At 46.4% G+C, this 12,670-nt stretch overlaps 1 protein-coding gene across 3 annotated transcripts in view; it reads left to right on the plus strand.

Annotated features, from left to right (window-relative positions):
• Nucleotides 1-12,670, plus strand: part of carm1 (coactivator-associated arginine methyltransferase 1) — a 100,960-nt gene that overhangs the window by 27,761 nt on the left and 60,529 nt on the right. For 2 of the 3 annotated variants that reach the window (XM_085971645.1, XM_085971646.1), the window contains exons 2-5: nucleotides 1,501-1,626; nucleotides 2,944-3,050; nucleotides 6,446-6,550; nucleotides 7,690-7,800. In XM_085971645.1, the coding sequence (XP_085827771.1) occupies nucleotides 1,501-1,626; nucleotides 2,944-3,050; nucleotides 6,446-6,550; nucleotides 7,690-7,800 (449 nt within the window). Of the gene's footprint in view, nucleotides 1-1,500; nucleotides 1,627-1,829; nucleotides 2,254-2,943; nucleotides 3,051-6,445; nucleotides 6,551-7,689; nucleotides 7,801-12,670 lie in introns of those variants that run through there. The other variant, XM_085971647.1, reaches the window with a different exon arrangement.

Genomic DNA, 12,670 nt, shown 5'->3' on the forward strand with positions numbered 1-12,670 from the left:
TCCGACGGGATCAGGGGGGCTTACCTGCGGTCGGGGAGCCATTTTTGTTGCTGGCCACCTGCCAGCACCTGCCTGTGCTCCTGTCCCCGGCCTCCTGGAACGCCCCCTCCCCCGGTGGAGTGCCGGCTGCGCTCCGTGAGCCCGGCACTTCTCTTGAATGCCGGGCTCTTTTTACCAGCACTCCCGATTCCCGGGGGCCCAGCTGGGCCCCAGATTCACTGTGTGGAAGTACAGTTTCTTACTTAGACATAAAATGGCTTCCTGGGCATAGAATAAAATTCATTTAAACTTTAAATGGCCAACAGCATGATTCACTAATCATGTTTGAAGGGAACGAGACAATTTAGGAATGCCACATACGTACTCCTTGTCTGTGATGAGCTTAACAAGGAGCCTCATTTACCAAACAAACAGCCAAGGACATGATAAGGTAAACGTCAGCCCACAGGCCTAGTTAGTACAGTGAGAGAACAGAAGGAACAGAGAGATCCCATAACAAAGGATTAGTTAATCTTATCCCAAGGTATTTCCGTTCGTTATTCTAACGAAGCCTGGAATACGTTGTTCCAATAATTCGCAAGGTCTGTGCCTTTGTAATCCGGTATGATTCAATACTATGTCATGTGGCATAGAAAGCCTGTTTTGTTTCTGTACTGTATAAATGTTACAAATTCTGTATTACTTTGAAGAGGTCTGATGTAGCCCTTGTCTACACAACTCTTCCCTTGCAAGCAAATAAAGCCTGTCTTTAACGATACTTTGTGTTTAAGAGTCTTACTCGGGAGTCGAGACTTCGACAGCTGCGCAAGGGGAGGAAGGCCTGCAATACCACGGCACGTAGCGCAGCGATAATTGACTCGCAGCGCCCCACGAGGGATGCGGGGCGCTTCCAGTAGCTAAAAGTAATGCCCCGGTGAAGTTGGCGCCTTCAATTTTTAACCCTAGGTGTTTCACAAAACTGGTCTTTAGGTCAGGGTAGAGGTTGAGTGCACGTTCAGGAGTGTTCCAAACGATGCAGCGGCTGAGCTATGTGTCTCTGCTGGCTCCTGTGAGGAGAGGAGCGCAGCAAGAAATGTATTTAATCTTTGTGTGTGCCCCTCTCCTTCCCCAGCTGTTTGTGTGTAAAGTCTGCCCTGGCAGCTGGAGGCCATCAGTGGAATTAACGCTTTGTAACTCTCTGCCAAACGTCCTCTCCTATATGGTGGAAAACCGCACATCAGTCTTTGGACCCAAAGCGTACGCAGTGTGAACGATGAATTGGAATGTAATCCATTCCCATCGTAAAGCTAGGACTGTTGCTGATTGCAGTAACATCCGTGCAGAAATTGGTGCTTTTAGACCGTGCAGAATCTTGTTCCTGTAGGTATGGGAGCACCTCCTGGGGAAGCTTTTCGATGTTAAAAATGGTGCTCTGCTGTTAACCAGAGCCACCGAGTGGTGGTTCACTGATGCTGTACTGTGTGTAGTCTTAATCTTGATATGGACTCTCTAATCCTACAGATGAGACGATCTGTGTGTTTAAATGTGCAGTGAATAGGGAAACGGAATGCAGTCGGGTCGGCAAACAGTCCTTCATCATCACGTTGGGATGTAGCAGTGTCCTCCTGCAGTTTCCATCGCAGAACGGTAAGGGCCGTGTCTCACGAGTACAACCTGGTCTTGTCTTGGGGAATGAAACCAGTAATGCGTTTGGCTCATAACGTATAAAGGATGTAGCATAAAAACATAGGAAGTGCGGGAAACACTCAGCGGGTCAGGCAGCATCTGTGGAGAGAGGAACAGAGTTAACGTTTCAGGTCCATGACAACTGACGCAAGGTCTCGGACCTGAAACGTTAACTCTGTTTCTCTCTCCACAGACGCTGCCTGACCCGCTGAGTATTTCCAGCATTTTCTGTTTAGATTTCAGATTTCCAGCATCCGCAGTGTTTTGCTTTTAGAAAAGATGTAGCATGTGGGTTTGGTAATGGTGGAAATGTTTGTTGTAGGAACCTGTCCTTTGGTCATTCCCCTGCTGCTGTTTGCAGACATTGGCCCAGCACCGGGAGTTGCCCAGATGGCTACCGAGTCACGACCATGTTTAATCCAATGGAATTATATTGCAAGAAACTGATGAGCATTCTAACTCTTTTTCACATTCTTCCTGAATTGAACCTAACCTGCTGGGGCCTGGCTGTCGACCCGGATCGCTCTTGTCACCGGAAGTGGCAGTGGTTATGGTCTGGACCAGCAGACGAGGTCAAATCCCATCATGGTGATTGAATTTGATTTATTTTAAAAAATCTACTAATGGGTGAACTCCTAATGCCCTCTGGGCAATAAATGCTGTCTTGCTGGTGTCGCCAACAAATTAAAAAAAAAACATGGTAAAAATATACTTTTTTAAAAATTCATTCACGGGCAAGGCCCGCATTTACTGCCCATACCTAAAACCAGCAGACTGAGAGGCGAGAGTGGGAAGCTCCTTCTGTGGGAAGACTTTTACAGAGAGTAAGTACTTGCCCTGTAGTATGTTGGAGATGACTGGTCCTTTTGTCCATCCAGTCCTAAACTCTTCCCGCCCCCCAGACACACTCCACCATTTTGAGGGCCGTCTAGTGTCTGCTTCTGTTCACCATTTGCTCCATTGGTTGGAAGGGCCATTGGCTGCTTTGCGACTGATTTCTGGTGCTGTTCTGTTACTAGTTTAGTTGGAGGAGTGGGTCTGGATGCTCCTGTCTTGCTTCTGCCCCACAGTTATCGAGCAACACCGCTGAGAAGCAGCCTGTGTCTACCCAGTCGGGGCTGGTACCAGAGCTGCTGGACTTTCCCCCGAGGTCCCCCCCAAAAATAATGTAACTAAAATGGCAGATGTTTTTCCCTCAGTATGTGCAGTAGCTGAGTGTCTGTAAACATTGTTTAAATGTTCTGGCTGTGCTCAGTTCCTTTTGTACTGTCTCTCTAGAGTTCTACTCCTTTTTTAATATTCTGAAAAACTGCAGAGGTCACAACCTTGAGCGATCTGTCTTCAGTGACCGAACAGAGGAGTCTTCTGCTGTGCAGTATTTCCAGGTACTGTCTCCTAGTGTTGTAGTTGTCTTTTTAGGAAATCTCAATGACTGACTGACTGTTCTTTCCTCAGTTCTCACCTATTTTAGTTACCAATAGTTTAGTGTCTCTTTCCCTCCCCCCACGCCCCAGTTTGCTTCCCTTCTCTCCTGAAGACGCTGACTGTTGCTGGGTGTACCCTCCAGTACTTTGCCCGTATTGCTGTCTTTCACTTGTGAGCCTCGTTAGCCAGTATTTTTTTTCTATTCACCAGGACATGGACGTTGCCGGCAAGGCTAGCATTTATTGCTTATCTCCAATTGCTCTTGAATACAACAGAGTGGCTTGCTAGGCCATTTCAGAATGCAGTTAAGAGTCAACCACATTGCTGTGGGTCTAGAGTCACCCATAGGCCAGCAGATTGCCTTCCCTAAGGGACATTAGTGAACCAGATGAGTTTTTAATGACAATCCGGTAGTTTTATGGTCACCAGCATTGTATTAGTTTTTTATTCCAGATTTATTTAATTGAATGTAAATTCCCAGCTGCCATGGTGGGATTTGAGCTCTTGTTTCTGGATCAGTAGTCTAGGCCTCTGGATTACTAGTCCAGTAACATGACCACTATGCTACCGTACCCAGTGGAGGACATCGTAGTTCTTGCCTGATGTCCCCATTTTTACATTTTTCATCCATCACGGGATGTAGCTACAGAATATAAGAGCACATATTTCTCAGCAGAAGTGTTCTACTGGGCTGTATACTTCAAACTCTTTGTATTCATTCACTGGATGTGGGTGTCGCTGGCAAGGCCAGCATTTATTGCCCTCGAGGAAAAATGGAAAAGGGTGGGGTGGGGGGGAGTAGCCCTGATAATAAACAATGGCATAAAGACAGTAGAGAGAAAGGATCTTGGCTCTGAAAATCAAGATGCATCACTTCAGGTGGAGCTAAGAAACAACAAGACACTCCAGTGCAGTACTGAGGGAGTGCTGCACTGCCAGAGGTGCCGTCTTTCGGATGAGACCAAAGCCTATCTGCTCTCTCAGGTGGACATAAAAGATCCCGTGGCATTATATCGCAGAGGAGCTATACCTGTTGTCCTGGTCAAAATTTCTCCCTCAATCAACATCACTACAAAACAAATTATCTGGTCATTATCGCATTGCTATTTGTGGGAGCTTGCTGTGCTCAAATTGGCTGCCACGTTTCCTACATTGCAACAGTGACTACACTTCAAAAAGTACTTCATTGGCTGTAAAGCGCTTTGGGACGTCCTGTCTTCGTGAAAGGCGCTATATAAATGCAAGTCTTTCTTTTGAGGAGGTGGTGGCGAGCCACTGCTGCAGTCTGTGTGGTGAAGGTCCTCCCGCAGTGCTGTTAGGTAGGGAGTTCCTGGGTCAAAATCCTGCAAGTCTCTACCTAACAACACTGTGGGAGCACCTTTTATAAGAACGTAAGAATTAGCAGTGGGAGTAGGCCATATGACCCCTCGAGCCTGCTCCGCCATTCAATAAGATCATGGCTGATCTTCGACCTCAACACTTTCCTACACTATCTGCATATCCCTGGATTCCCCTAGAGTCCAAAAATCTATCGATCTCCGCTTTGAATATACTCAATGACTGAGCATCTACAGCCCTTTGGGGCAGATAATTCCAAAGATTCACAACCCTCTGAGGCCTTTTCCAACGCCTCTCCACCGTCGTCTAGCTGGGTGGAACTGCACTCACCTGGTTCCATTCTTCTCTTATCTACTCGTAGCCAGAGAATCACCTGCAACAACTTCTCTTCCTGTTCCCGCATAGTTACCGCTGTTGGCCCCCCTCCTATTACCTCTGTTGGCCCCCTCCTATTTCTAATCAACGTGCTACTCCTCGGCGACATCATCAGAAAACACAGCGTCGGTTTCCACATGTACGCTGACGACACCCAGCTCTACCTCATTACCACTTCTCTCGACCCCTCCACGGTCTCTAAATTGTCAGGCTGCTTGTCCGACATCCAGTTCTGGATGAGCAGAAATTTTCTCCAGTTAAATAATGGGAAGACCGAAGCCACAAACTCCGTTCCCTAGCCACTGACTCCGTCCCTCTCCCTGACATCTGTCTGAGGCTGAACCACACTGTTCGCAACCTTGGTGTCATATTTGACTCTGAAATGAGCTTCCGGCCACACATCCGCAGCATAACAAAGACCGCCTATTTCCATCTCCGTAACATCGCCTGTCTCTGCCCTTGCCTCAACTCATCTGCTGCTGAAACCCTCATCCATGCCTTTGTTGCCTCTAGACTTGACTATTCCACCGCACTCCTAGCTGGCCACCCACATTCTACCCTACGCAAACTTGAGGTCATCCAAAACTCAGCTGCCCGTGTCTGAACTCGCACCAAGTCCCGTTCACCCATCTCCCCTGTGCTCGCTGACTTACATTGGCTCCCGGTTAAGCAGCGCCTCTATTTCAAAATTCTCATCCTTGTTTTCAAATCCCTCCATGGCCTTGCCCCTCCCTTCTCTGTAATCTTCTCCAGCCCCACAAAACCACCCATCCTTGATTTATAATCGCTCAACCATTGTTGCCTAGGCACCAAGCTCTGGAATTCCCTTCCTAAACCTCTCCGCCTCTCTACCTCTCTTTCCTCCTTTAAGATGCTCCTTAAAACCTATCTCTTTGACCAAGCTTTTGTCACCTAATTTCTCTTTATGTGGCTCTGTGTCAAATTTTTTGTCTTATAATACTCCTGTGAAACGCCGTGGGACATTTTACTACGTTAAAGGCGCTCTATAAATACAAGTTGTTGTTGAAGACATTTCTCCTCATCTCGGTCTTAAAAGGGCGACCCCTTATCCTGAGACTATGCCCCCAGCTCTAGACTCTCCAGCCAGGGGAAACAACCTCTCAGCATCTCTCTGTCAATCCCCCTCAGAATCTTACATGTTTCAAGGAGGCCACCTCTCATTCTTCTAAACCCCAGAGAGTATAGGCTCAATCTCTTCTCATAGGACAGCCCTCACATCCCAGGGATTGATCTAGTGAACATTTGTTGCACTGCCTCTAAGGCAAGTATATCCTTCCTCCGATAAGGAGACCAAAACTATGCACAATACTCCAGGTGTGGTCTCGCCAGCCCAGTACAATTGTAGCAAGACTTCCTTACTCTTGTACACCAACCCTCTAGCAGTAAAGCCTGCCATGCCATTTGCCACACGGACTGCAGCGGTTCAAGAAGGCTGCTCACCACCACCGTCTCGAGGGCAATTAGGGATGTGCAATAAATGCTGGCCTTGCCAGCGATGCCCACATCCCGAGAATGAATTTTTACAAAAAGCACAAACTAATTTCTTGTTATAACAAACTAATCCTAAAAAATAATAAATATTTACTTCAGACTGTGTTTTTAAGTCTCTGTCTTCTTGCAGTTCTACGGATACTTGTCACAACAACAGAATATGATGCAAGACTACATACGGACAGGCACCTACCAAAGGGCAATACTCCAAAACCACACAGATTTTAAAGACAAGGTAAGCACTGAGCAAGCTTGGTTGTGTGTGTGGGAGTTGAAATGAGCAGCCCGTCTTTCATGCCATGCCGTGCTGTACTGTGAGTCTATATCTTGGTCTTACTGGTACTTGAACATTGACACACTGCGTCTGTTGATCCTAATGGGAAGTGAGTTCTGTCGAATTGCAGTTTGCCCGTGTGGTAAGTTGAGGTAATAATCACTTGTTTTGCAGTTGCCTTATAATCTTGCACAGCGCGCAGTCGAGCAGCTTTACTCCCGCCTTTTATTTAAAAAAAAAAATATATATATATATATATATTCACAAATAATCCACCCATGCATCAAAACCCCTCATCAAACTTTGCTGATGCTGTGACTTGGTCAAAAAGAGCGCAGGATGACACTTGATGAGGTCAAATTAAGGGCCTGTTTATTCGATAAATAAACCCATCCCCTGGCTTAAGCTAACACTGCTCCACAGTGAAACCTGTCCCCATTTGAGCCTTTTATGTAAACCACCCCCCCTGTTCCCAAAAGCAAATATGCACACTCATTCTCTCTCTTTCACTTCCACTCTAGCACACAAGGGGAAGCCCAACTTCTTCATGTTTGGGTTTCTGGTGGGTTTTTTATATAGCAGAGTGAGGAGCCCTTGATAAAGTTAGCTTGTGCAAACACGGAGAAAAATTTGCAAAAAGGAGAGAATTTTTTTATTTTTAAACTACACGCTCTGAGAAAATGTACACCAAAATATTACATATTTGCAATGATAACTGGAACTTTAAAAAAAGTGAAGTAAAGTTTTAAATGGGATCATGTAATCCAGACAAATCTAGTTTTGCCCTTCAGGGACTAGTTGGCATTGCTGTAAGGTAGGAGCCGAGGGCGCTCTGCAAATAATTTGGGAAAGCAAAAATCTCTTTGAGCGGCCTGCGCGGGATCTCGCGATTGGTGCGCACCTTGGAGGGGTAACGTTGGTGAGCGGCCCTCAACAGCGCACCTAAACATGTTCTGTGGTCCTCCAGCCAAAATAATTGCCCACCCCTCATCTGGGAGGTGCATCTGCGAGTGCTGCTTTGTTCACCTGAGCATCTGTGATTGTTGGAGAACCTTACTGAATGAGCGGCTAATTCATAAGCAAACACTGGTCTCTTGCAGGTGGTACTAGACGTGGGCTGCGGCTCTGGGATTCTATCATTTTTTGCTGTGCAAGCAGGAGCGCGGAAGGTGTACGCAGTGGAAGCGAGCACCATGGCCCAGCATGCTGAGGTGAGCACGCCGTTTCTACCTCTCCGCCACTTGATGTGCCAACTACTGCTATGAGATGCAACTGCGAGGCTGTTAAGCTCTACAATTCTTTGGACTCTTCTTCATTTGTGCTCGTGCAGCCCTGATATATCGGAGACTGGGAAGAGCAAGCTTTTATTGTTGGTGTGGTCTTTTTTTTTGTTTACTTGACCGGCCCCAGTACAGACTTGAGTTTGTGTGGTTTTGGTTGTGTTCCTAAAATGCCAGGGCATTTTAACAGTTGTAGATGATATTGAGCCACAACTGTGTGAACTGATTTACTTGCTGCACCTGTATGCCTTTTTGTAGCAGAGGGAGTTGTTCTCTTCTCACCCTTGTGTGCAGTACTGAGTGAGTGCTGCGTTGTCAGAGGTGCAGTCTTTCAGATGAGATGTTAAATGGAGGCCCCCGTCTGCGTCTATGTGAACGCCAAGGATGCCGTGGAACTATCTGTAGACTTATCCCTCAACCAACACCAATTTAAAAACCGATTAACTCATTTGTTTGTGATTGTTCCTGTCAGAAAACAGCTATTTGTAATTTCGTAAAAGTTCAGGTAATTAAACCTCTTTTTCCTTTTGTGAGTTATTCACCAATCGTGCTGTAAGTCTGGGTCTGTCACTTTTTTCTAGAGGCACAGACACACTCCATGGTTCAGATAGTCACTTCAGCATTACGCAGACTCGTGGACCCAAATCCACACTCCTCTAATCCTTAGCACAGTGCTGGTCCTCCTGGAAAGCGGGTGCGGTGGGGAGCAATGGTGGGAAAAGGGAGGGGAGATGCACAAGAGACCGTAAGAGCTGACGGTCTCTTGCCACTATCTTAAATGATGTGGTCGACTGTTGAATATGAGCCCAGCATCCTCGCCTAAAGACTGGAGTTGATCAGATTTTAGAATGTTTGGGAGGGCAATGCAGACATCTTGTTGGGTACATGCCACTACATATCTCTAAAGTAATAACACTGTGCTTACAGTTGCTGTACTTTGATTAGATTTGAGCCCTTTACATTAAGGGGCATTGAAGTTTGTGCAGTGTGGATTATTTCTCGGTGGAGATGGCAGATTTGCCCTGTGTGTAAATGCTGCTGCAGAATAGAAGCTTGGGGTGAATAAACCTGAAAATAGTTAGCTGGCGTGTGAGATGATCAATGAAGCTTGGCCACCTCTTACCTTTTAGTAGGTAAATACTTACAATAGTGTATGCCTGGACCTTTTGAACTGAACTGTAATACCACATTGCATTTGTGACCGGGTTTGTGTCTTCAGTAGCAATGAGTTCTGTCCTTTTTGATGTAAATATTCAATTCGAATTGTCCCGGATTCCCTGCTGGTGATCCGGAAATACTCCAACTGTGACTCCTGATCACAGTGACACAATTCAGCTCGGCGTCATTGACTGGCTGTGTTTGAGTGCTGGGGAGGTTTGCATCCGCACAGTTCTTCAGCTTTCCAAACTTTGCCAATGAGGACCTCCTAAGCAGCCAAGCAAGTTTGACTGGGCTGAGCTGCCTATCCCCGAGGCACTAGGGGGTGGCTGCCATTCCGAGACTGCATTAACATTTGTATTTGTGCTGCAATAAACACCAGGTACATGAAACCCTGTGTGAAGAAATCCAGTAAAGGAATGTATTGCAGTAAGCCTGTGGTGATCGATCCCTTTTTAACAGTCAGTGTAATGTGTGTTTTTCTTTAGCGTCTGGGTGAGACCTCCCCTAATGGGGTGTTGCTGGGGAAGGGCAGGCCTTCCCCTGCCAAGAGAGCCAAGTTTTATTCATATACTGGGTCAAACATGCTATTCCATTGTGGTCTCATGTTCACTTTGCTCGCGCGTCACAGGTTAGTGTACTGAATTGGAATAAAGTGGGTATGGGGTCATTCTGTAGGTCCACGAGAGAGAGTTTTGTTAACCCTTCCAAGAAACCGTCCTTGCCAGTGATTTTGACCATAAATAATTAAAAACGTTGATTTTATAAAGCGATGTTAGACACCGCTCCGCTGCTAACCTGCATCCACCGTTCCAGACAATTAATCTAAAACTATGAAAGTCTTGAGAACTAAAGTTACATTTGGCTGAAATAACAACAGAAAACGCTGGAAAAACTCAGCAGGCCAGGCAACATCCGTGGAGAGAGAAAGAGTTAACGTTTCAGGTCGAAACCCTTCTTCAGAACTGAGAAAAAAGCAGGAAATGAAACCGATTAAAAGGCCAGTTTGGGGGCGGGGAAATGGGGGAGGGGATGAAAGAACAAAAGGGAAGGTCTGAGAGGTGAAGAGACATTAAGAGGTATTCAAGATGAGACGTGATGGTAATAGGACCGGTAAAGAGACAAAAGATGGCTCTAGAAGTGTGAAATACGCTGGCAGAATGAGAGACAGCTGCCATGTGGGAGAGAAAAAATACATTTAAAAAAATACAAATACATTTGGCTGAATTTGGTAATGTATGTTCTAGAGAGAGCTGATCTGAAAATGAACAGCTGCTGATACTCTTGCTCTTCCTCCTCCTCCTCACTCTGTTTTATCTCCTCCTACTCCTGTCTATGACAACATTTCCGCACAGACTGCCAGAGATTTCTGACTGCAGCTTGACGCATCCAGCTGAAGTCTGGCAGCCGTCAAACACAAAACCCACGCGACCCCCGTTACTGCACCACAGTTCACCTATGTCCGATGCCCTGCTGTGTAATAATCGTACCTTAATACAGAGAAGGGAGCTGAATGCTTTGCTTTGAATGCAAGAAAAGTCTAGGGTGGGGGAAGGACCATTCGGCCCATTGAATGTCAAGCCTCTGAAATGTTCTTTTAACTGGTTATCATTGCAGAGTTTATATTTTACTGTATGGAGTCAATAAATTGTGTCTTTAACAATTGTTCTGTTTTAAAGATTTTCCTCCAGTAAATCCCTTTGGTGTGGATTTAAATAATGCTGATACCAGGCTGAGAGTCCCTGCAGAAGGTTGTTTCCATTGCTGTGCATTGGCCAAATTGGGCTTATTTTGGGGGTTCATCAAGATGGTTGAGTTTTAAGCAAGCTGTTCAGTGCAACCTCAAAAAGGAAGCGTGATCCCACCACCAAACGCATCTCCCCCCCCCCCTCCCCTTTCAGCATTCCGAAGGGACCACTCCCTCCGCAACACCCTGGTCCACTCCTCGATCGCCCCAACAGCCCCTCCCCACTGGCACCTTCCTGTGCAAGCGCAGGAGATGCAACACATGTCCTTTTACCAACCTCCCTTCCCACTGTCCAGGGCCCCAAACACTCCTTCCAGGTGAAACAGTGATTTACTTGTACTTCTTGCAATCTAGTATACTGTATTCGCTGCTCACGATGCGGCCTCCTCTACATTGGGGAGACCAAACGCAGATTGGGTGACCGTTCAGTCCGTATGGGTGACCGAGCTTCTGGTCGCCTGTCACTTTAATTCTCCGCTCCACTCCCACTCTGACCTCTCTGTCCTCGGCCTCTTACATTGAGCTTCATTGGAACAGTGTAAGCTCGAGGAACAGCACCTCATCATTTGATTAGACACTCTACAGCCTTCTGGACTCAACAATGAGTTCAACAATTTCAGACTACAACTACTGCCTCTTTTTTTTCACATGGCAGCTGTTGATGATTCTGCCAACCCCATTTGCAACATTTAATCTCTCCTGCCTTTCATCCTAGCACAGACTATCCCTTTTGTTCTTTCCTCCCCTCCCTCCTTCCCCCCCCCCCCCCCCCCCACCTTCCTGCCTCTGTACTTGCTTAAAACCTGTTACATCTCTAACTTTTTTCCAGTTCTGACGAAGGGTCACAGACCTGAAACATTAACTCTGTTCCTCTCTCCACGGATGCTGCCTGGCCTGCTGAGTGTTTCCAGCGTTTTCTGTTATCTCAAAAAGGAAGTACTAGGGGGAGGGGGGGGGGGGGTAAAGGAGGAAGAGGGTTTATTTTGGAAGGAGTGTAAACTTAATACCACACTGTTCTATATATTATATACAGTGGAGTGAAATGGGTGGTGTCATGAGGTCTCTACCAGCCAGCTGACTCATTACAGACAAATGTACGATACGCTTATCTGAAACATTTTTATTCGGTCAGGTGCTTTGGAGCCCAGGTTTGTACTGTCTCTACTGTGCATGTTAGTAGACCGTTGAAACAAAATGGAGAGCATCTCCAAATGGGCTCCAAAGCTGTTCCTCCTGGTCAATTTATGTTTCTGTTGACGTGCTCTCATTGCCTCCATCTTGGATCCCGCCACACTGCTTCAGCGCCACCATTCTTGGCTAATGGAACGGTGTGAATGTGCAACTTGTGCCTCTCGGGGCTAGGAATTCCTTTCTCCCTGGAATTCAAACTGATGCAGGTGGTGTTTGAGTAAATTGGACTAACGTGTAATTGAGATGAAAAGTCCGCCTCGGCTGGCCTGTGCTCCCAAGACAGGGTACAGAAGAGATTTACTAGAATGATTCCAGGGATGAGGGATTACAGCTATGTGGATAGACTGAAGAAGCTGGGGATGTTCTCCTTGGGAGTAGAGAAGGCTAAGAGGAGATTTGATAGAAGTGTTTAAAATCATGAAGGGTTTTGATCGAGTAAATAAAGAGAAACTGTTTCCAATAGCTGAAGAGTCGATAACCAGAGGGCACAAGTTTAAGGTGATTAGCAAAAGAACCAGAGGCGACATGAGGAAAAGCTTTTTTATGCAACGAGTGGTTAGGATTTGGAACGCGCTGCCTGATGGGGCGGTGGACACAGATTCAATAGCAGCCTTCAAAAGGGAATTGGATAAATACTTGAAGGAGAAAAAATTGCAGGGATATGGGGAAAGAGCAGGGGAGTGGGACTAACTGGATTGCCCTTTG

This window comes from Somniosus microcephalus, chromosome 31 (genome assembly GCF_052327205.1).
Source record: "Somniosus microcephalus isolate GS21.2 chromosome 31, FLI_Smic_1.0, whole genome shotgun sequence".
NCBI classification, from domain to species: domain Eukaryota; kingdom Metazoa; phylum Chordata; class Chondrichthyes; order Squaliformes; family Somniosidae; genus Somniosus; species Somniosus microcephalus.